Source organism: Topomyia yanbarensis, chromosome 2 (genome assembly GCF_030247195.1).
Source record: "Topomyia yanbarensis strain Yona2022 chromosome 2, ASM3024719v1, whole genome shotgun sequence".
Lineage (NCBI taxonomy): Eukaryota > Metazoa > Arthropoda > Insecta > Diptera > Culicidae > Topomyia > Topomyia yanbarensis.
In genome coordinates, this window is record NC_080671.1 from 296073115 (window position 1) to 296099228 (window position 26114).

General features: G+C 40.8%; 1 protein-coding gene across 4 annotated transcripts in view; it reads left to right on the top strand.

Moving 5' to 3' along the window:
* Window positions 1-25727, top strand: part of LOC131683298 (transcription factor Sox-11-A) — a 69296-nt gene extending 43569 nt beyond the window's left edge. For all 4 annotated transcript variants that reach the window (XM_058965132.1, XM_058965133.1, XM_058965134.1 and 1 more), the window contains 2 exons: window positions 24233-24825; window positions 24885-25727. In XM_058965132.1, the coding sequence (XP_058821115.1) occupies window positions 24233-24768 (536 nt within the window). In that variant the 3' untranslated portion in view covers window positions 24769-24825; window positions 24885-25727. The remainder of the gene's footprint in view (window positions 1-24232; window positions 24826-24884) is intronic.
* The last annotated feature ends 387 nt before the right edge of the window (window positions 25728-26114 follow it).

Below are 26114 nucleotides of genomic sequence, written 5' to 3' on the forward strand. Positions count from 1 at the left end.
TGTTAGAGAATCTTTTTCAATCCTTGGAGTGGCTAGAGGCTAACAATACAACTCTATAACGTTCACGATAGTATGCACAATTATTAGCAAAATAGCGAAATAACGTATTATACCATGTTCACACTACAGAGTTAAAACATGTTATAATAATTAGCTACAAGAAAAATGTCATCGAGATAGCGTTAAAACACGTTTTTACTTGTTGTGTGAATGTAGTATTAGCCACTTGAATCTTAAATAATTCTAATGTTTAAGCTAAATCGAGGATTCCAAAATTATTTTGAAACAGTGAATTTTCTATTATCCTTATTGTACGGTTTTTAACATTGCCGTGTATTGCCGATCAGAACTCAGTAATGCAAATGTTACCGGAAAAAGACAAAGATATGGCATGCTCCTCTTGCGCATACTTTGTTATTTTCAATCCTCTCTTCGTCTTTCTTCTGGGTCAATATGGCTCTCTTTGCTCGCAATAAATGGCAATGGCAATAAAAAAGCCAGTTTTAACAGGTAGGAAAGACAAGCACCGTCGAACTATATTTACCTGTATTTTTGATTTCTCTGTTCTTTCCTTCTCTTTACACGCTTGATTCCAATTGCTCATCGAAGAGTTACAGGAGAGCATTTGGATAAATCGAATCGATTATCGCATATTCAGATCAAAGTTGTTTTTACGAATTAGAATCAAAACTGCAATAAGAATTGTTTTGATTATTTTTTTTTACATATCGCTGTGAGAATAAGTGGGATCATTTTATTCCTTAATATAAATCAATAACATGTTATCACGAATTATTGCCCATATATCTGTCGTATCTCACATCAAAGAAAGTGAATAACGAAAAAAAAAGTTTTTTTTTCATTGGATAGATCCAAATAAATGACTATCGGATGTAGATCGTAAAATGCACTATTTTATAAATTTTCTTATTTTCACTACCAGTTCACAAATAGAATCAGAATGTTAACTGCTTACAAAGTTACTCCATAAATACACTAAGCAAAGACTAAATAAAAGATTTCAAATATACGCATTTTTCCTATATGAAAAAACTCACATAAAACATCCAAATAAAAATATTTTATAATTGATTGCGAACGCAACGGCGATCAACATATTTATTCGTAAAAATATATTACTAGGATGCTCAAAACTTTCATTTCTGTTTATTTATAAAATCGTAGAAATTTTGTTAACAAATAAAATCGTTCCAATCTGCATTGATGCATTACAGAAATATGCAATCAACAATATGAAACATAACACTTGTGATCATTCTGTCAAAGTTTAATTTTTTGTTTGACCTTTGTTTACTTTTTATTTAAGCTTCGCTGAAAAAAATGTGTGCAATTTTAATTCGTAGGGTGTGATCTCACCTTTATTTATAATTGATATTTATTCCAAACTTGTGAAAATTAGCTTGAAACGAATATAAATATTCTCCCCCGTGTCGACAGATATCGTGTTCAATTAGAATGATATTTACAGTTCATTTTGAATTCAAATTGAAATATTTCAACCAATTTTTTAATCAAAGTTTGAAATAACTATCATGGTACCAGTTATAAACGATGGTTCAACCACTTCAAACTTATTTTCTTTTGTGCATTAAATATTATGTCACTACAAAATGCTGTACATCATCGGCCAAATCTATCCACCAAGTTAAAGTTCTAAGTTCAAAAACATATCAGTTACATGTTGACAAAATTGTTCTCACACGCTATGGAACGAGTCATATGACGAAGAAAAGCTATTTTACTGCAAGAAAATATCGGAATGAAAAACAATTCTCCATGTTGTCTAATTTACTCATTTTCTTTAACATGAATTTGTTGTTTTTTAACATTGTCGTGTACCGCAGATCAGAATGCAGCCATATAAATGACAGCATCGTTGGGTTAAAGCTTACCAAATAGTTTAGGCCGGTTTAAAAGTTAGTCCGGTTTTAAAATAGTTAGTACGCGTTTGAGCTTACGGCTATGAGAGCATTTGCCACAAAAATGGGATGCCGACAACCGACTATGTTTGGGTGCCAACAACCGATTTTAGTAACATTTTTGAAAACTGATCAAAAAAAAAAATTTGTGACGAATATTTCGGAGCCATTTAATGTCGAATCACTTGTTTAAAAAATATATTGGTTGTAGAACATAACATGCGAGACTGTTTACTTCAGCAATTGGCACAAAAAGATCGTGCTAATATAACACACAAATAATATTTACCAGAATGTCCATGTTTGGTTTCTGTCAAAAGCTACATAGGGGTGCCGACAACCGACCAGTGCCGACAACCGACCACTTTCCCCTACTGCCAACTCCGAATATGATTTAGCGCGAAATTTATCAATTATGGGATTTCCACAGCTCCTGAGAAATACTCGATAGTATCGCAGGATCATTAGAAGCACATTTTCTGAGCATGAATTCGGCTGATTTCAGCATCTCCATAAGTTGTTCGCATGATTTGCTGAGTAGCTGATGGTAGTCATACCCTGAGAGTACATCGCCAACATATGTCCCCTTGCAAATAATAGGAATTGCTAATGGGAACCGTTCTTTTCATATGTGGCCAATTGTTTCAATATTCGAGGGACATGCACTAGCAGGTTTGAGTGCGTCGTATTAAAACCTGCAGCTACCACTGCTAGGTGATGTCCATCAGATAGTGACGAGTTCAACTGCTGATGGTAAAAACGTGATCAATTGCTTCCGGGCACTTGTACTGCTGCTCCGAGGGTTTCCTTGTGGCTGACGAACAATGCTGGTCTTCCTGCACGCGGCTCACGTGGTGATTGCAACGGGCTCGATTTTGAGGTTAGCTGTATTACAAGTGATGATCAAACTGCAATTCGCGAATCCTGGGTTTCGGTACCAAAATTATGTACGACTGGATTTGCTTCACTTCGTCGAGATATTAGACGGAGGAAATTACTCGACAAGGACCGATCGCGGACTTGAGAAAACGACGTGCCCAAGCAAGGTTTTTCGGCGAAGGAACGGAACTGTGATGTATCTTGTTCGATAGTTTTAATATAGCTTTGTGTGTAAAAAATTGAGTGTATATAAAACTGGAAACTGAATCGAGGGGTGGTGCATACAGTATGATGTGCACTGGAGGTAGGTATAGTTACAGTTGGATGGTCGAGATGCCTAATAAGAGCCGCCCCACGAGTAAATAAACAAGCGGAGAAATGCTTCAAATTTTTAGGCTTTGGACATTTAGCACGGGCTTGCAAAGGCCCGGACCGATCCGGGATGTGCTGGAAATGCAGAGAGACGGGCTATCTTGCGAGAGAATGCACACAGACGCCGAAGTACTTGCTTTGCACCCCAGCGGACGGAAACGACCATAAGACGGGTGGCTTTAAATTCCTTGCCTACAAGAAGGCGACTGCAGGCCAACGGTAATGGAGATGATCCAGATAAACCTGAATCACTGTGACACCGCACAACAACTGTTGTGGCAGTCTACGACAGAAACTATGTGCGATGTTGCTTTGATCGCAGAGCCTTATCAAGTTTCCCCTGATAACGGTAACTAGGTGGCGGATAGATCAGGAACCGCTGTGATACAAGTTATGGACAGATTCCTCATCCAAGAAGTTGTAGAACTTACTGGGAAGGGAAAATTATGAAAATTAGAGCCATAGTACTCAAGTGAGAGCAGGGATGTGAAGTAAACAGATCGGAAAACTAGAAGTCAGTAACTGCAAAGCGGTTCAACGGATGCAGATCGACGTCGGAGGGCACGTGATTGCATCGAAGCGTGCATTGAAGCAATTGGGAGTGATAACCGACGATCGGTTGAGCTTCAACAACCACGTTGACTACGCCTGTGAAGTCGGCGAAGAATCATGCCAAACGTCGGCGGCCCGAGAAGCAGCACGAGACGTCTGCTATCTACTGTTTCGTCATCGATACTCCGATAAGGGGTTCCTGCCTGGGGTGCAACGCTGAAAACCAAGCGGAGCCGTCAAAAGCTAAACAGGCCGTGCGACTCGCGAGTGCCAACAGAACAATATCGTCGGAGGCAGTATGCTTTATTGCCGGAATCATTCCCATCTGCATCACCCTGGCGGAGGACGTGGAATGCTACCAGCGGAGAAATGCACGTAACGCTAGGAGACTGTGTCGACTGGGGAAGCATGGAGAGGTGAACTTCCATTTGACGCAGTTTTTGTCCGGGCACGGATGCTTCCGGAAGTACTTGTATCGGTTTGGAGATGTTTCGTCACCCCTTTGCCCGGAGTGTGCGACTATGTAGGAGACACCGGAACACGTGGTCGTCGAACGCCCTAGGTTCGAAGAAGGTCGTCTAGACCGAGTAGGTTTTTTCCTGTGTATTTGACATGGCTTAATGCGTTAGCATAACTGAGCCGTGGGTCTTTTAAAAATTTTACAATATGTGGAAATTAAAATATACTCTCAACTATCCATAGGGTCTTGTTGACGCAGCTTGCTGCTGCGTGTTGAGATCCTCTTTCTTGGTGGTGAAAATTGTCTGCCGCACCTTGAGGGTCATTCGGTCCGTCTTCTCTCGCGTTTTCGTTTACGTCCATGTCGTCATCGGTACTGCATTCATGATGCTCACGGTCGGATGTTCTTGTTTGTTTTTGCCTTTCTCCTATAGAAAGGTTATGCAATCACTCTGAACATCGTGAACCTAATCCCGACCCGGAGGACCGTCTGTCATATATCATTCGACTCAGTTCGTCGAATTCGGCAAATGTCTGTGTGTGTATGTATGTATGTATGTATGTTTTTTTACAATGGAGAAGACATTTACGTACTAGCCCAGCACACGTGCTATTAGTAGGTGCCAAGCTACCACACGGGGTGTACTGGGGGCGAGTCGGGCTCGAATGGTGGCGCTGCCATTAATACTGACTAAACTCCATTGGGCTCCGCCATCGTTCTCCCCAGAGACTACCTCTCGGCATTACTTCTGGGGGGATGGCTGTACTTGATGTACTCATTCACTCTCGCTCACGCGTTCATACGTCCTGTATGAGGCTTACTTGGGTGCTCTCTCTATCGCACCTTGATTCACACTCTAACACTCCACATGAGGCTGACTTTTGTGCTCACCTTTTTCGTTCCTTGCAAGGCTGACTTGTGTGCTCACCTTTTTCTTTCCTTGCTAGGCTTACTTTTGTGCTAGCCTCTAACATACCATGTGAGGTTGACTTGGATGCTCACCCTATCACCTGGTTCACTCTCGATCGTACCACTCTATTATACCCCTGTCGCTCCCCCTGGCATCCCATGTGGGACATTTTTCTTAGGCCCCACTTCTGACATACCATGCGAGGCTGACTTGTGTGCTCACCTTTTTCATTCCTTGCTAGGCTGACTTTTGTGCTAGCCTCTACCATACCATATGAGGCTGACTTTTGTGCTCACCCTTAACATACCGTGTGAGACTGACTTGGATGCTCACCCTTTCACTCCTCTGCCACGCCACGAGGCATCGATAGCTAAGTCCCAACATGCTACGCTATGACCCTCCCATCTTGGCATGAGGCAGTCCACATATACGCCTATACACTCGCTCTTCTGCCTTGCTTTGGGGAGGCTGGGTTTACCCCTTATGCAATTGCCAGTCGCTGCGCCAAACCTGCCTCAGCATGGACAGACCATTCACTCACTTTTTGCGCTCGGCCTTTTTCGCTCCAACTAACCAATCACTAGTTAGTCGTGCCCATCGTCTGTTGCTCGGTGCGCCAAATTACCTGTAGCCTACAGGCAATCTGGGTGGTTGCAGTCGAGACTGCGTTCCACTTCTCCACCGATTGACACATCCGCTGAAAAAGGGTATCAGGGGTTGTGTCCCAGCCACAGATTTCAAGCATTGCTTTTCTTTCAACGTCGAAACGAGGACATACGAACAGTATGCGTTCGGCAGTTTCGTACACCTGGGCAGTCCGGGCAGGCTGGGACCTCCGCGTGCCCGAACCTGTTGAGGTACTATCGGAAACAGCCATGGCCTGACAGGAATTGTGTCAGATGGAAGTGAACTTCCCCATGGGGTCTTCCCACCCAGCTCGATATGTTAGGTATCAGCCAGTGGGTACACCTACCTTTCGAGGAGTTGTCCCACTCACGCTGCCATCTGGCACCGATGTCACCCTGGTGCGCTCGCGGGCTCCTTTATTTCCACGTAGCTCGAAGCACTTTTCATCTTCCCGAATGACCAGCCCGACTGGCATCATGCTCGCTATCACGCAGGATGCATCGTGTGATACCGTGCGGTAGGCAGATATTACTCTGAGGCACATCACGCGGTAGGTGCTCTCCAGGTTCTGTAGGTAACTGGTTACCCTCAGTGCTCTTGACCATGACGGGCCGCCGTACCTGAGGATAGATACAGCAACGCCTGCCAGTAACCAACGTCTACTACACCTTTGAGCTGTTGGACATCATCCTCGATAGTGCCGCAACAGCAGTCGACGCTCTCTTGCATGTATAGTCGACGTGGCTGCCAAAGGTCAGCTTGTCATCTATAATGACTCCGAGAGACTTCAGACTCCGCTGTGAGGTGATCACGACTTCTCCCACATGGATAACTGCATGTTGTGCCGACTTGCGGTTGTTGACGATAACTACCTCCAGGCCTCTCGCGCTCATCCATTCCTCCACCGTGTTGATCGCGTGTTCTGCAGTTAGTTCTACCTCAGGTATTGACTCCCCGTAGACCTCCAAGGTTGCGACGATCTTGACACCAGGAGGGAACTTCAGTCTCAGAATCCCGTCATACATGCGGTTCCATAGCACCGGGCCTAGGATCGAGCCCTGCGGGACTCCGGCGGTAATCGGAACCCTTTTCTGGCCGGCATCGGTCTCGTATAGCAGTACGCGGTTCTGGAAGTAGCTTTACAAGATCCGGTACAGACCCACCGGTAGGCTAAGCCGGTGTAACGAGAGCGCGATGGCATCCCAGCTTACGCTGTTGAATGCGTTCTTCACGTTAAGTGTCACTAACGCACAGTATCGAATGCCTCGCCTTTTTCGTTTGATCGCTATTTCGGCAGTCTTTATCACTTAGTTGAGAGCGTCTACTGTGGACTTACCCTTACGAAAGCCAAACTGGTTGCTTGACAGGCCGTCCGTACCTTCTGCGTACGGGGTTAGCCTGTTGAGGATTATCCTCTCAAGCAATTTGCCAGTCGTGTCGATCAGACAGATTGGTCTGTACGCCGATGGGTCGCCTGGTGGCTTCCCGGGCTTCGGAAACAGCACCAATTTCTGCCTTTTCCATCTATCGGGGAAACGGCACTCGTCAAGGCATCTCTGCATAGCTAGCCTGAACATGTTCGGGTTGGCTATGATCGCTGCCTTGAGCCTTTGTTCATTGCTAGGGAATTAGCCACTGCGAGTAGTTCTTCATTCGTCACCGGAGCCACCATTTCGGCCGTGCCCGCACTGTCTCATAGTGCAGGTGGCCAGGGGCTTGTGGCTCGAGACGGGAAGAGTATTTTGATAATCGTCATCAACCGGCCGGAGACCGTTCTGGGGGTGAAGAGCCCCCTTTGGTCTTGGACATCACGATTCTGTAGGCGTCACCCCACGGATTCGTGTTGGCACTCTCACACAGGTTGCCGAAACACGCTCTCTTGCTGCTTTTAATGGCCTTGTTAAGGGCCAATTTCGCAGCTCGAAACCCTTCACGGCGGTTCAGATAAGGCATTTATGCGCCTTAGTGCAGCCCCGCTCCTTATGCCCCTCCTCGCCGCAGCGACGACATAGTTTGCTCCTGTCTGTGCCCTTACATTCGTAAGATTTATGGTCGGACTCAAGGCACCGATAGCACCTATCCACGGCTGGGGTATGCTAATGGGGCATACTGACCAGCCGATCTTCAGTTTACCTTTCACGGTAACCTTTTTGACATCTGCTTTCAGTAGCCTGAGGTAGGCTACTTGGATGCCGGAGGGTCCCCCTCTCAAGCGCACAGAGGCTGCGACGACATCGTCAGCGGTCGTGAACTCATCCAGTTGTTTACACTGGAGTCATTTCCGCCCCTAACGACCTCACCTGAGAGTTCCCTGACAACGGAATTTCTTTCGTTATCGGTGTTTGTTTCGTGAGCCAATTAGCTCCCCTTTTCGTCACGATTCTATCGGGTAGTCCACGGCGCCGAATCAGCCCTATCGGGAATTCAGACCGCTCCCGATGCCGATGTACGTTTCTGTGAGCCATTAAGCTCCCCGCCTCGTCTACTCGGTCTAATCCCCGGCAATGGACCTAGCCTACTCAACGGCCAGCCAGCAGATGCTGAGGTCCATCCAGCGATTTAGGGTAGAGCGTAGCCTACGGTTCAATGGCGCCCCAACGACCCACTTCTGGCTATTCGACGCGGTCTAATCCCCGACGGTGGATCTAGCCTACTCACGAGCTACCCGGTAGAGTGTCGAGGTCGGTCCGGCGATTCCGGTGAAGCCTAACGTCCGGTTTGCTGGCGCTCCGACGACTCGAGCCCGGTGCTACTACTCAACTGAATTTAGTACAGAATGCTTCGAACGCATTCATCACTGCCTTGCGTTTCCTCGATCGCTTCTTTGTCGCGGAAGTCTCTTCTGGGAAACCACGGAACAAACCTGGAGACAAAGCCTACGATCCATTTACCACTAACCAATTAAGCCGCGGAACTTCGATAAGCCGTAAAATCTCTTCTTGCTCCAGTCGTAATTCTTCGTTGCTGCTATTTTCAGCATACTCGTTGATAGTAGTTTTTTCTCGTCCCTCGTCCTGTTTACGCGCCCTTGCCGTACTCAGCGCGTTTGACCGAACCATCAAGTCCAGATTTTCAGAAATTCTAAGCTGAGTACGATAGACGAGAATTGGAATGCTTCCAATTTGAATCTGGGAAGTATTAATAGAAAATCGTTTTTAGACGTTACTGTGCATGGAATACATTTGGTATATCACAGTTTATCTCCCATATATAGGTTATTTAATAACATTCCAGAAATTACCGGACACTCTTTTTGCAATAATAAATCGTGTTGAGTTTTCTTTTTGTTAATTAACAAATCAGTTAACATATTAGGTCTATACGAGAAAACTCTTACGGATGGAAATATACTATCTTTCGTCAAACATCTTTATCTGGACCTTTAAAATCAACTCAACTGGATTCAGTAAAAACTTTTTTTTCCCATTTCTTCTAACGTTTTTATACATCTCTCCGCCTGGCCATTACTAGCAGAATTATACGAAGGACAGTTTAGATTTTTGATTTTTTGTTTTTCTAAACATAGTTTAAAGGAATTGAAAAGAGGCCCTGCGTCAAAAACTAAAAAATCTGTTAGTTCAAATTTTGCCATAAAAGCAACTAAATATATTTCAACTTCACTACGATCTATTCCATTTACTATATACCTATAGTAGAATATTATTACAGGCAAGATGAAACGGTTTTTTAAACTTCCATTTAGAAGAAAAACTTTGTTTTGGTATGAATAGCTGGTGTATTGACAACTTACAGTCAAAGTCATGAGATTGGATAGGTGTAATAATTTTTTCGATTTTAAATTTTCTAAAAATATTTGTTACTATTTCCTTCAATATAAAAGGTACGTCGTAGGCATTTCTAAATATAGCAGTGTAAGGTTTAGGAATAAATTTAGCTTTCACATTATTTATAGATGAAAAAGAATCTTTAACGTCAATCTTAGCAAATCTTTGTTTGATTTCAGTCATATTATTTTTTTCATAAGTATTTTTGACTGGAAACTCACCAGTTAAAAAATTTCTCCAGTTGGGAATAAAAACGTCCAACCATGTTCTTCCAAGTAACGGATAGAAATCATTTAGGCAATCTGTAATCAACAATTTCAAACTTGCTTTGATTCCCTTCAATTTCACTAAAACATCTACCTCCCCTAATAGTTGCAATTCAGCACCATTTACTACGATCAGTTTAATGGAGGATTTACAAATGGGTTTTGAAAAACGAGAAAAATAAAGACATTTACTTATAACAGACAAAGAAGCATCACAGTCGACCTCCATCTCCAACTCTTTACCTTCAATTTTTAAACTTACTAAACAAGGACTATTAATTTTATTAACAGATGGGACATGCAAACAACATAAGCCAACTGAGTCACTAGAAACTGTAGAGTCCAACATATTATTATCCGAAATGCTTTTGCTCAAACGATTGAATAGATCAGATATGTCGACATTGCTGTTATCTTCAACATCCATATGATTAAGCGGTTGTGGTTTTTGTTCTCGTCGTTTGAAACATTTCCTTGCCACATGTCCTCGTACTCCACAAAAATAACAAACACGTCTGTCCAACATTGGTTGTCTTCTGACTTCTTTTCTATACTCTACAGGCACATAACCTTGAGATTCCCTAGCGTCTTCAAATGTACTTTTTTGAAGCGATGGTCGTTAAAGGATTTATTGTCAAGACTATTATTGACTGGGAAGCGTGTTTTATCCTCGTATTTACCACAATTATTTTCGTAAACATCAGTCAAATTCTGTAATATTTTCTCTCTGCCAACAGCAGGAAAACAATTCACATAACAGAAATATTTCAAAACTATAACTCGCATTGTAACTTGTTATAAATTTCTGTTATTTTAACTACTAACGAGACCTAATTTATAACACAATATGTTACAAAAAATGTGTTCTGCTATAATCTTGTTATTTCATTCTGATCGGGAAGTTTCTAAAATTTTATCGACTCTAGCAAGATTTAATTTATCCTCGCTCAACAACTTTTTTTTAAATTCAGTATCCTTTGCTCCGGCAATAATTCTATCCAGAATGGCCTGGTTCTTATAATCACCATAATTACAATATTCTGCTTGTAACCGCAATGACAAAGCAAAATCATACAATGTTTCATCTGGTTGCTGAATGTGAGTGTTGAAACGAAGTCGTCGTATTAAATCCGATTCCGATCTATCCAAACGAGCCGTTAATTTGTTAATTGAATCATCGTATGGAACATTTCCAAAATTACCCGTAGGGTAGAGCAAATTCAGTTGTGAAAACCTGTTTTAATCCACCTAGAGGTGCAATTGTGCCGTTCTCATTTCTCCAAACTATGATTTAATAGCTGGTTCGTACAATATAACATTATGGAAATGTCTTTCATTATTATTACACTTGGTAAGTATACCCACAGATAACAGACGTTTAGGCTCGATTTGAATCGTGTGTAAATACCCGCTACTGAAATTCCGAATAAATCAGACGTTTGGCAAACGTTTGCAGATGGCGCAGTGATCACTACAATGCAGTTAGAGTGCAGCTGTCACACACGTGTAGCAAACAGTTGCGCAGATGGCAATAGTGAAACACGGATTTTCAACGCATATCAATTTGAAAGTTTACACAGGTTTTTGAAGAAATTTTGTTCTAGCCTAAACGTCTGTTATCTGTGGTATACCTATATAAGAGCACCTATTTGCATTCATCGCAGTATCGGTTTGAATCGGAGTTTTCTATGTGATCGCACTCCACAACCCGTAACTCCGGAGCCGGAAGTCGAATGGAGATGGAATTTAATATCAGTTTCCGGGGACGCAACACCTTTTATTTGAGACTAAGTTGATCAAATCGGTCCAGCCATTTTCGAGAAACCAATATAACCGTTATTCTGAATTTGGATGCTTCCGGATTCGTCGATGGTGGCCAGTGTGGCCAAAGAGACTTTGAATGACTGTTGGTGACTTAGATCTACAAATTCAACAGTTGTGTTTACATTTTGGAAAAAATTTCACCTATTTACATTCATCGCAGAATTCGTTACAATTGGGATTTGCTGCGTGATCGTACGTATCACCCTGTAATTCAGGAACCAGAACCTTTCATTTAAAATCAAGTTTGTCAAAATTCGTTCAGAAAATTCCGAGAAACCGATGTGGACAGATCAAAAAATTTTGTTTTGTAACCATACTCTTCAACTCGTAATCCGGAACAAGATGTCAGTTGAAAATGAAATTCAATAGCAACCTATGGGAATATTATACCTTTCATTTGAATCTTAGTTTGTAAAAATCGGTTCAGCCATCTCCGAGAAACCGATGTGGACATTTTGTTAACAAATCCGCACATACACACACATACATACATACATACATACATACATACATACATACATACAGACATACACACATACATACATACATACATACATACATACATACACACATACACACAGATATTTTGCGATCTCGGCGAACTGAGTCGAATGTTATATGAGACTCGGCCCTCCGGGCCTCGATTAGAAAGTCGGTTTTTGGAGCAATTGCGTAACCTTTCTATATAAGAAAGGCAAAAGAATAATATTTAATTAGCTTAATAAGCGTGAGTTCAATGTTATCTTCATGTGATTATAATTTGGAAAGATTGGTGGAATGGGTTTGAACGTGTAGGGAATGGGGGGTTAGTAGAGTGGGAGTGGAGGATGCGTCAGAAATCCATCATCTTATTTCGGTATACGGGGTGGATGAAGGAAATGCGGGCATGAGGGTGGTCCAAGAGGAGGGGAGTGATGAAGGAGGAAGGTGTAATGGCAAGGCGGGGGGGAGGGGCGGCGACGCAATACTCAACTGCATATTTTGCCTTCCATTTGAGACTTGGTTTGAGAAAATCGGTTCAGTCTTCACCGATGAACCGATGTGACTTTAATTGTGGCATATGCCCGGAATTCCGGACTTCCGGAATCGTCGATAGTGGACAATATATTCAAAGAATGTTTGATTGGCAATCAGTGATCTAGATCTGCGATTAGAAATAATTTGGTGACCATTTCAATAGTTTTTAGCCTCTGAGGTATTACGATTGTACCGATTTATATGGGAAATTCCAGTGTATCCTTACTAACACCCCTGTAACTCCGGAAGTAAGAGTCAGAACCGAATGAAATTCAGCAGTAGTCAATGGCATTACTGTATCTTTCATTTGAAATCAAGTTTGTAAAAATCGGTGGAGAATTCGTTGTGGAATGGGTGTGATATTAGCTTAGGAACTTGGCGGGTTCCACGGGGGCGTCATGAACCGTCATAGGTGGCCAATGTGGTCAAAGCTGCTTTGACTGACCATTAGTGGTCCAGACCCCCAAAATAGAGTAATGTTACATCAATTTTAATATGTTTTACATCATTTGAACATCATGATGGTCCCAGTTTATATGGGAATTTGCTGTGTGACCGCACTCTTCAACCCGTAACTTCGGAACCGGAAGTCGGATCAACTAAAAATTCAATAGCAGCTTATGGGAGCGTTATACCTTTCAGATGAAACTAAGTTTGCGAAAATCGGTTCAGTCATCTCTGAGAAAATTGTGTGAGTTTAAATGACACACACACATACACACACACATACATACACACACAGACATTTGCCGATCTCGACGAACTGAATCGAATGGTGTATGACACTCGGCCCTCCGGGCCTCGGTTAAAAAGTCGATTTTTACAGTGATTGCATAGCCTTTCTTTATATGAGAAAGGCAAAAACAACTGGACCACACAACGTGATTACATATCGTCGCTGTTGTGCTATCTTATGACAAACGCCATTTTGGGGTAAACTGAGTTAGATATGCCACATTACTTGTTTGAAAAATCTCTACAAAGTGGCGTTTTCAGAATTTTGAAATTCTACTTGGTTACTTAGATATAGCTAGAAACATGATAAGAAATAGTGAGTTTTTTGCTTCAAATCACTATATCTAAGGATTGGCTCAAGTTATATTGAAGTTTTAGACGGTTTTATGTGTGAAAATGTCTGAGGAACACAATGGCATAAACATTTTCGAAAGAAAATTATACGAGTTGTGAGAAAAACACAGTTTTAGTTTTGAACTGGAAATAAAATATATTTGGCAACACTGTAATCAAGAATAACCATTTTTTCTAGATTCCCTGACTCATTTCCTTTAAAATGCATTTCACCGAATGTTTATAGACCATATAAACCCAAAGATATGAATAAAAGTTAAAAAGTGATGATTTTTTTCTATGGAAAATTTTCCATGCACGATTATGACACGTCATACAAATTTTGTCATCAATACACGCCTATGACACGTGTGAGTGCGACTTTTGTTTACATTCATAGTAAAAACTCGCAATATAGTCAACCGATCTTCGTAATATTTGAGAGATTAATGCAGAACAGATAGAGGCATCAATTGTCTTCTTTGGATTGTTAATACCATTTATAAGTTTCAAGATATTCAATCTCAAACTTTAAAAATCGTTTTTCTCGAAATGTGCTAAATGGCGCTTGTCATAAGATAGCACAACAGCGACGATATGCTCTTTTGTCAGAATCGTCATCTATTTTGTTCACGATGAAAAAATATTTCAATCGTGTGGCCCAATCTCCGAACAATGTGCCGTTGCGGAAAGGCTCAATAGTGGCTGCCATTGTGTGCGCTATATCAATGAACTATAAATTAACACAAATTAAAATCTTCACTAATTGAGTGATACAAAAACAAAAAAAACCTATTTTAATCCACCTAGCGGTGCAATTGTGCCTTTCTCAATCATGAATCACGAGAATGTGTGCGTTGTTTATATTCATTAAAAACTTTTAAATGCATATATTACATTTTATTATTATACATCACATGACAACTATATACAGGAAAATAAATCATTATTCGAGTTCTAAAATTTTGAAAAAGAAAAAACAGCCATGGTAATATTGAACTGAAAAAAACCTATTTTAATCCACCTAGCGGTGCAATTGTGCCTTTCTCATTTCTCCAAACTATGATTTAATAGCTGGTTCGTACAATATAACATTATGGAAATGTCTTTCATTCTTATTACACTTGGTAAGTATATATAAGAGCACCTTTTTGCATTCATCGCGGTATCGGTTTGAATCGGAGTTTTCTATGTGATCGCACTCCACAACCCGTAACTCCGGAGCCAGAAGTCGGATGGAGATGGAATTTAATATCAGTTTCCGGGGACGCCTTTCATTTGAGACTAAGTTGATCAAATCGGTCTGGCCATTTTCGAGAAACCAATATAACCGTTTTTCTGAATTTGGATGCTTCCGGATCCGTCGATGGTGGCCAGAGTGGCCAAAGAGACTTTGAATGACTGTTGGTGACCTAGATCTACAAATTCAACAGTTGTGTTAACATTTTGGAAAAAAAATTCACCTTTTTACATTCATCGCAGAATTCGTTAGAATCGGGATTTGCTGCGTGATCGTACGTATCACCCTGTAATTCAGGAACCAGAACTCGGATCCACACAAAATTCAACAGCAGCTGATGGACCTTTCATTTAAATTCAAGTTTGCCAAATCGGTTCAGAAAATTTCGAGAAACCGATGTGGACAAATCAACAAATTTTGTTTTGTATCCATACTCTTCAACTCGTAATCCGTAAAAAGATGTCGGTTGAAAATGAAATTCAATAGCAACCTATGGGAATTTTATACCTTTCATTTGAATCTTAGTTTGTAAAAATCGGTTCAGCCATCTCCGAGAAACCGATGTGGACATTTTGTTAACAAATCCGTACATACACACATACATACATACATACATACATACATTTTTACATACATACATACACACATACATACATACATGCATACATACACACATACATACACACATATTTTGTGATCTCGGCGAACTGAGTCGAATGTTATATGAGACTTGGCCCTCCGAGCCTCAGTTAGAAAGTCGGTTTTTGGAGCAATTGCATAACCTTTCTATATGAGAAAGGCAAAAGAATAGTATTTAATTACCTTAATCAGCATGAGTTCAATGTTATCTTCATGTAATTATATTTTGAAATGTTGGTGGAATGGGTTTAAAAGTGGAGGGAATGGGGGGTTAGTAGAGTGAGAGTGGAGGATGCGTCAGAAATCCTTCATCTTATTTCGGTATACGGGGTGGATGAAGGAAATGCGGGCGTGAGGGTGGTCCAAGGGGAGGGGAGTGATGAAGGAGGGAGGTGTAAGGGCAAGGCGGGGGTAGGAGGGGCGGCGACGTAATACTCAACTGCATATTTTGCCTTCCATTTGAGACTTGGTTTGAGAAAATCGGTTCAGTCATCACCGAAGAACCGATGTGACTTTAATTGTGGAATATGCCCGGAATTCCGGACTTCCGGAATCGTCGATAGTGGACAATATATTCAAAGAATGTTTGATTGGCAATCAGTGCTCTAGATCTGCGATTAGAAGTAATTTGGTGACCATTTCAATAGTTTTTAGCCTCTGAGGTATTACGATTGTACCGATTTATATGGGAAATTCCAGTGTATCCTTACTAACACCCCTGTAACTCCGGAAGCAAGAGTCAGAACAGAATGAAATTCAGCAGCAGTCAATGGCATTACTGTATCTTTCATTTGAAATCAAGTTTGTAAAAATCGGTAAAGAATTCGTTGGGGAATGGGTGTGATATTAGCTTAGGAACTTGGTGGGTTCCCCGGGGGCGTCATGAACCGTCATAGGTGGCCAATGTGGTCAAAGTTGCTTTGATTGATCATTAGTGATCCAGACCCGCAAACTAGAGTAATGTTACATCAATTTTAATATGTTTTACATCATTTGAACATCATGGTGGTACCAGTTTATATGGGAATTTGCTGTGTGACCGCACTCTTCAACCCGTAACTCCGGAACCGGAAGTCGGATCAACTAAAAATTCAATAGCAGCTTATGGGAGCGTTATACCTTTCAGATGAAACTAAGTTTGCGAAAATCGGTTCAGCCATCTCTGAGAAAATTGTGTGAGTTTAAATGACACACACACATACACACACACCCACATACACACACACATACATACACACAGACATTTGCCGATCTCGACGAACTGAATCGAATGGTGTATGACACTCGGCTCTCCGGGCCTCGGTTAAAAAGTCGATTTTTACAGTGATTGCATAGCCTTTCTTTATATGAGAAAGGCAAAAAGGTGCGAAATCGGCAAGTCCCAAAAAGTCGATCTTTATAAAAAAAAATTTCGAGATAACATAAAATCTCGACGTTTCATGCATTTTTAAGATGTTTGGCATCAAAAATACGAATTCGATTTCTGAAATTTCATGGGGTCCCCCCTTTGAAAAAAAAATTGAGTTCCGCCTTATATGGGAATTTCATATGTGACCGGACGATTTAGTCTATATTTCCGGACCCATATAAGCGATCCGTACGAAATTTTATAGACATCTGTGGGGATATTATAGCTATCATTTGGGACTAAGTTTGTGAGAATCGGCCAAACCATTTCCGGGAAACTGATGTGAGTTCGTAAATTTTGAAAGGTGGCCGCTTTTCCCGGGCACTTCCGGAACCATCTATGGTGGTCAATGTAGTCAACGAAAGTTTGGTTGGCCGTCGGTGACCGAGAACAGCAAATTTAAGTTGTTTGAGAGACATTTTAGCGAAATTTTTACCTTTTTTGCTTTCATCGGAGTATAGGTTTGAATCACAATTTGCTATGTGATCGCACGCCCAGGCCTGTAACTCCGGAACCGGAAGTCGGATCGGGATGAAATTAAATAGCCATTTACGGGGACGCATTACCTTTCATTTGAGACCAAGTTTAGCCGAATCTGTCTAGCCATCTCCGAGAAACCGATGTGACTGTTATTCTGAATTTAGATACTTCCGCCGGGGCTTCCGGAACCGATGATGGTGGCCAATGTGACCAAAGAGACTTTGAATGGCTGTTAATGACCTAGTACTACAAATCGAAGCAGTTGTGGTCACATTTTGGAAAAATTTTCACCATTATACATTCATTGCAGAATTTCTTAAAATCGACATTTTCTGCGTGATCGTACTCATCACGCTGTAATTCCGGAACCGGAAGTCGGATCCATTAGAAATTCAATAGCAGCCTATGGGAACGTTGCACCTTTCATTTGGGACTAAGTTTGTAAAAATCGGTTCATCCATCTCTGAGAAAAGTGAGTGAGATTGTGTTCGCGTACACACACAGACGCACATACACACACACATACATACACACACAGACATTTGCCGAACTCGACGAACTGAATCGAATGGTATATGTCACTCGGCCCTCCAGGCCTCCGTTAAAAAGTCGGTTTTCAGAGCAATTGTAATACCTTTCTATTGAGAAAGGCAAAAAGGTGTGAAATCGGCAAAGTCCCAAAAAGTCGATTTTTATAAAAAAAAATTTTTTTCGAGATAACATAAAATCTCGACGTTTCATGCATTTTAAAGATGTTTGGCATCAAAAATACAAATTCGATTTCTGAAATTTCATGAGGTTTAGTCTATATTTCCGGAACCATATAAGCGACCCGTACGAAATTTTATAGACATCTATGGGGATATTATAGCTATCATTTGGGACTAAGTTTGTGAAAATCGGCCCAACCATTTCCGGGAAACTGATGTGAGTTCATAAATTTTGAAAGATGCCCGCTTTTCCCGGGCACTTCCGGAACCGTCTATGGTGGTCAATGTAGTCAACGAAAGTTTGGTTGGCCGTCGGTGACCTAGAACAGCAAATTTAAGTTGTTTGAGAGACATTTTATCGAAATTTTTACCTTTTTTGCATTCATCGGAGTATCGGTTTGAATCACAATTTGCTATGTGATCGCACGCCACAACCTGTAACTCCGGAACCGGAAGTCGGATCGGGATGAAATTAAATAGCCATTTACGAGGACGCAATACCTTTCATTTGAGGCCAAGTTTAGTCGAATTGGTCTAGCCATCTCCGAGAAACCGATGTGAATGTTATTCTGAATTTAGATACTTCCGCCGGGGCTTCCGGAACTGAGGATGGTGGCCAATGTGGCCAAATAGACTTTGAATGGATGTTAGTGACCTAATACTACAAATCGAAGCAGTTGTGGTCATATTTTGGAAAAAATTTCACCTTTATACATTCATTGCAGAATTTATTAAAATCGACATTTTCTGGGTGTTCGTACTCATCACCCTGTAATTCCGGAATCTGAAGTCGGATCCATTAGAAACTCAATAGCAGCCTATGGGAACGTTGCACCTTTCATTTGAGACTAAGTTTGTCAAAATCGGTTCAGCCATCTCTGAGAAAAATGAGTGACATTTTTGGTCACATACACACACACATACACACACATACATACATACATACATACATACATACACACATACACACATACACACATACATACACACAGATATTTTGCGATCTCGGCGAACTGAGTCGAATGTTATATGAGACTCGGCCCTCCGGGCCTCGGTTAGAAAGTCGGTTTTTGGAGCAATTGCGTAACCTTTCTATATGAGAAAGGCAAAAGAATAGTATTTAATTAGCTTAATCAGCATGAGTTCAATGTTATCTTGATGTGATTATATTTTGAAATGTTGGTGGAATGGGTTTAAAAGTGGAGGGAATGGGGGGTTAGTAGAGTGGGAGTGGAGGATGCGTCAGAAATCCTTCATCTTATTTTGGTATACGGGGTGGATGAAGGAAATGCGGGCGTGAGGGTGGTCCAAGGGGACGGTAGTGATGAAGGAGGGAGATGTAAGGGCAAGGCGGGGGGGGGGGGGGGCGGAGGGACTCTGATGCAATACTCAGCTGCATATTTTGCCTTCCATTTGAGACTTGGTTTGAGAAAATCGGTTCAGTCTTCACCGATGAACCAATGTGACTTTATTTGTGGAATATGCCCGGAATTCCGGACTTCCGGAATCGTCGATAGTGGACAATATATTCAAAGAATGTTTGATTGGCAATCAGTGATCTAGATCTGCGATTAGAAGTAATTTGGTGACCATTTCAATAGTTTTTAGCCTCTGAGGTATTACGATTGTACCGCTTTATATGGGAAATTCCAGTGTATCCTTACTAACACCCCTGTAACTCCGGAAGCAAGAGTCAGAACAGAATGAAATTCAGCAGCAGTCAATGGTATTACTGTATCTTTCATTTGAAATCAAGTTTGTAAAAATCGGTAGAGAATACGTTGGGGAATGGGTGTGATATTAGCTTAGGAACTTGGCGGGTTCCCCGGGGGCGTCATGAACTGTCATAGGTGGCCAATGTGGTCAAAGCTGCTTTGATTGATCATTAGTGATCCAGACCCGCAAACTAGAGTAATGTTACATCAATTTTAATATGTTTTACATCATTTGAACATCATGGTGGTACCAGTTTGTATGGGAATTTGCTGGGTTACCGCACTCTTCAACCCGTAACTTCGGAACCGGAAGTCGGATCAACTAAAAATTCAATAGCAGCTTATGGGAGCGTTATACCTTTCATATGAAACTAAGTTTGCGAAAATCGGTTCAGCCATCTCTGAGAAAATTGTGTGAGTTTAAATGACACACACACACACATACACACATACATACACACACAGACATTTGCCGATCTCGACGAACTGAATCGAATGGTGTATGACACTCGGCCCTCCGGGTCTCCGTTAAAAAGTCGATTTTTACAGTAATTGCATAGCCTTTCTTTATATGAGAAAGGCAAAAATAAAAGAAAGAAAAAATCACTCACAGCAGTGCCGACTTACGATCACCTACTCGTTAGCGGAAAGTCCACTAAAACTTCCAACTACACCGTCGGATTCCGTGTTTGCCTCTCCAGCAATCCACTGGGAAAATAGCGACCTATGCACCAATATCACAAGAAAAAATTAGAATTTTTATAAAAAATTGTGTTGCTTTAAATAAAAATAAAAAAAAACACATGAAACAATTTTTATTTTGAGAAATTTTATATAAATAAACTTCGGTGAAATTTTTATATAAATAAACTTCGGTGTAGTTGTCCTCGTCGCCAGTTGAAAGATCCGTCCGTCGAGGTGGACCAGTAGAGCAGGAACAGCTTCCGTAGATGCAGGAACCACTTGGGGACCACGAAGGGAAAGTTCGTTAAATTAAAGAAACACTTCTATCACTTTGAATCGCACACTGCAAAAAGAGACTGACGTCTCGAATGCAGAAGTTTTTATTTTGATTTCTGCAAAGGTAGGTACGCCAAAAGAGCGTAAGCTAATTTAGAGTATAATTTATACCCATTTTTGGGTACAGAACAAGTACCACATGACGTAAATGGTGGAATTGCACCGCATTAACTTCTGCTATGTTGAGCTTCATGTTCACTTCACGTTCATGTTCACTTCACGAATCGATGGTCTTACCGGACATTTCGAGAAGTCAACAGCAACACAGTTTGCCCGCAACGGGACATACTCTTGCTTTGTATTGTCACTCAATGTTTATTCACCTTTTCGCAGGTAGAAGGAATCAATTTTGTATTTGCAAATAGAACAAGCGACGCGCGGGTAAATTTGATTACTTGCCCTGCTACAGCAGCGGAGCGATTGCTAGCGTCTGAACTGAGCGAGATGAAAAACCGAACTGAGACCGAGTAGTTTGCGAACAAGTGAAGGCGGGAGCTGAATGGCTCATCGGGAAAATAGAGCGAAATGGAATGAGAGGGAGCCAAATGGCTCAAGAAATTGTGGTGCTACAACCAAAGAAGAATCGGTATCGGGAGAACTTCCTTCGCCGGGGAACTCTCCGTCGGCGTAAGCTAGATTCACCGTCGGGACTAGACTGAGTAGACCGCAAAGAGATACCACCACGGGTCGTCGAGGCACCAACGAACCGGACGCCCTGCTCCACCGGAGCTGACCTCGACACCTGGCTGGTTGACTCGGTTTAGGGAGAACTTCTCTCGTCGGGGAACTCTCCGTTGGAGTAGGCTAAGTCCACCGTCGGGAACTAGACCGAGTAGTTCACGAACAAGTCGGGAGCTCAACGAGTAAATGGCGCTGAGATAAAGGGAGCGAAGAGAGTTGCGGTGCTAATTTGCACAAGGGAGCCGAGTGGTGGTGCTGAATGGCATAACGGAGTCCAAGGGCTCGGTGAATTAGACAATCTGAAGTTTGCCGCACAGATTGTATTCGTAGGGGATGAGCACTAAGTCTCGACTCACAGCAAGCTTTCGGACTGCCAAGCAGAAATTGCCAGTCTGTGTGAATGGTGGAGAATTGGTGGTGTGTCGAGGAGTGGCGCTGTAACCCTGCGGAAGAAACGAACTGGTAAGTAGTTGAATTAGAGGGGGTGCTATGTACATAATAACCCCTCCCCGAAGCAATGGTGTAGGGTAGTGACGGGGCGGAATCAGGTTCTGGGCAAGAGCAGTGGTTTTTTGGCGCAGCCCGAACCCGTTCCCAATTTTTTACTGCTCTCAAAAAAACTCACACACACAGACATTGTCCTGGCCTCGGAAAAATCTTGAAAGTTTGAGCGAATTCTATATATTTCTTTTATGAGAAATGTAAAAATTATAAGATGAATTTCGTAAGCAGAATATGTCAGTAAATCAATGGAAAATATGATTCTTATTAATATAAGTAAGAGAAGTTTTAAATTTTGTGATAAATTATAATCTACTGCGACAAGATCATTTAGCCCCTATAAATTGCTCATTAACAAATTTTTTACCAAGGCAAAAATGGGAGCGGTACAAAAGGCCGAATAACAAAAAGCCGAAACACAAAAGGCCGAAGATGTTCTAACCTACCACAAAAGGCCGAAACCCGAAAAGGCCGAATCGCAAAAGGCCGAATCTCAAAAGGCCGAATCTCAAAAGGCCGAATCATATAAAACCGCAAGTCCACATGCATCAGAAATCGAATGATCTAATCTGTCGGAAGCGGCGGCCTCGCGCAAGCAAACCTGTGATCCACTCGTTTGCCCGGATTACTCAAACATAGGGGCTTAAATTAGTTTAAGTCCGACGGAGCGGAGCGATGTCGGACAGCACTTGCCATGAAGCGATGTGGCGTAGCCACATTAGGCTTCGCTCTGTTTATTTATTCCAGTAAAGCGGCAAATATGCAACGAGAAAAGTGTCGTAAATATTCCAAACATTATTATTCTATTGAAAAAAATCGTAAAAAATCACTCTTAGAAAGTTTCCAGTTCCAACCGCTCTACATATTTACCATTCTGAAAAGGTACATCGACATTTTGGAGACCCCGCTTTTTGGCAACTTCGTGGAATAACTTCATTGTGTTCTGTCTCGAGTTGGTGATTATGGAATCATATTAGGCTTAATGCAAGCAGTAGCCTGTGGAACAACGACCAACTTGCCGTGTTTAACATTCTACATGACCAACTTGCCGTGTTTAACATTCTCAAACTGATATTATTTACTATATCATCATAGAAAATTTTCAGTTTCAACTGCTCTACATATTTGTCATTCTTATTTGACCAGTCGGCTTAACGGCATTCGGCCAAACGACATTCGGCCTACCGGCTTTCAGCCTAATGACCCAGCACCTTGATATTCGCTGCATATTTACAGCGAGAAAGATGACGTAAATGACGTAAATATTATTTTCAATGGTTCCAATCAAATTCTTTCAAAGGTTCCAATCAAATTGTTGAAAGCTTCGTTCAAATCTTGTTTTCAGTTCCAAAGGCTTTATTTCTCACCCTGTTTGGTGCATTCGACCTAGTGTGCCTCGCCCTAATGACTATTCGTCTATATATCCTTCGGCCGGATAACCCTTTGACTAATGACCCCCAGCATCGTTCTAATCTACTACAAAATGCCCGAAAAGACCTTATTAGAAAATATGTGATGCGGATAGCGCATATTTTAACGAAAAATGGTCAATCAATGTTGAATAGATTTTTAGAAATCCTGCCATGTTAATTATTGTACTATCTTTTCGGGTATTTTTCCTTCTTTTTAACATGAGCTGTTCTTTTGAAGTTAATTTAATTTAATTAAATAAAAAATCAATTAAAGCAGTTTTCAGCCATCAATTCATGATATGATATGCACCAGCTTATTAATAACGCCATGGGTTACTACAATGACCTTAGCGATTTGATCTCGTGCTTCGGCCTTTTGTAGTTCGGCCTTTTGTGATTCGGCCTTTTGTGATTCGGCCTTATGTGATTCGGCCTTTTGTGGTTTTCGGCTTTTAGAGATTTCGGCCTTTTGTGCTTCGGCCTTATGTGATTCGGCCTTTCGTAGTACTCCCATTCGATCATTACATACAACGTTTATTTTCAAAGGTTTTGAATTTTCTTCAGCGCATTTAATAACTACATGTGAGGATTATGTTGTATTATATCAATAGAGGAAAAATTGTGATTATTTTTGTTTTGCTGCAGATACTTTAGGCTGCTCGTATTGCCTCACTTTCCCCTACATGTGAAACTGTTTAATCTAAACATGTAAACCTTTCATTTCAGATGCAGTTGATGTAACAAATCGAATCGACACCGACAACAACAGTTCCCTATTCGAGTGCGGTTTGCATGTATCCAAACGGTCATTAATGGAACCATGCATTAACATGAAAACCCACTTTTATTCCAAATGTCCAAATAACGCGAGTCGTGAAATGGGTGCCTATTATAATAAACCATTCAAAAGAGCTTTTGATTCGCTGCACTATGAATTTTACGACGAGGACTACACGAAAAAGACTGCACGCGCATGTAAAGGGAAGCGTTACCAGCAATTTATGACACTGGCAAGACCCGGAAGCGCTCCCAAAAAGACTTCAAAAAGTGCCACTGTTGTTCGGGAGGACCAACAGGTTTTTGTAGCAGCATCTCCTAATCATAGACAGATGCCAGATAATGACATGCATAATCTAAGCCTTTTTTTGGAACACAAGGAATGTGAAAGAGATTCACCTGGTGACGACTCAAAGTTAGGTATTAAGCATTTCGATGCTTCGGACTTTGATTTAGATAAGAAAATAAATGAGCTGCCTAGTTAAATCTCGACGAATATTTGGTTAAGAAAAAGGATACAAAGAAAAAAAAGAAAATCAACGGTAATTGTAAATTGTCATTGAAAATTAATACCGTTTAATTTTTAAATTTTGACTTTTAGGAAAGTTCAAATCATCAATAAAGCCTCGCGTCACGGCGGTGGAACAAAAAGAAAAAATCGTCGGCAGCCGCAAACGCAAAGCTCGTAAGGAAAGCATTACGCGCCGTGAAGTTTCTTCGAATGAAACTCTGGTTCCCGAAGCTGATGCGCTATTCGCTCTAGCAACTCTAGCTGAGGTAGCTGCTAACGAAAATCATATCGACGAAAAGACAGTCTAAGTCAGAGTGGGTAGATCACTGGTGAGATGGTTGACGGCGTCCGTAAGGCCAGTGTAACGATAGATAACGATTAAGCAAACACATAGTTCTAAGTAAATCTTTTCAAATATTTGCTATAAGCATTAGCGCCGTATGCGTTTAACGCAGAGATGCTAGGGAGCATGTTATAAGAGAGGAACGATAACATCGTTTCAATATATTTTTAAATTAGAAATTGTTATTATGCTTTATTTTTTTATTTTTGTGCTATATACCGAAAGTGTACCACAAAAGAGTCGATCATGTTTGATTCGTTGTTATTCATATTTGATAAACGTTGTTGCAGAATTCAAACCTATATTTGTTTTATTTTACGCAATAGTATTGCCTTAAAAGATAATGTAACCCAGATATTTCTTTGTTTATTTATGTAGGTAGATTACGTCGACTATTTCTATACTTTTATCAATTATGCTTTAACGATATTCACAACAAAAAAAATAGTGTCAGAGCTTGGCAGATTGTAAAATTATACTTTCCATATTTTGCTTTATTTGAATAAAATATTACTGTATGTGCTTACGTTAATCAAGTGAGATGTCCATCTGATTTTTATGATTATATTAAACCATATTATAGTTCAAAATTAGTTTTTTTATTAGTTTTGTTCATCACTTCCCAGTTATGTATAATTGGCAGATTTGTAAAGTAATATTTTACCAAATTTCATAGCAAAAATTATGTTTCCATTTTGGTTGTGATTGTTGATGAAATTGTATTCTGTTATAGTATTTATAATATGAGGACAATCAAATGCGAAACTTTCGACAAAGCGTCAGCAATCTAAACAATATTAGTCATATATATATATATATATATATATATATATATATATATATATATATATATATATATATATATATATATATATATATATATATATATATATATATATATATATATATATATATATATATATATATATATATATATATATATATATATATATATATATATATATATATATATATAT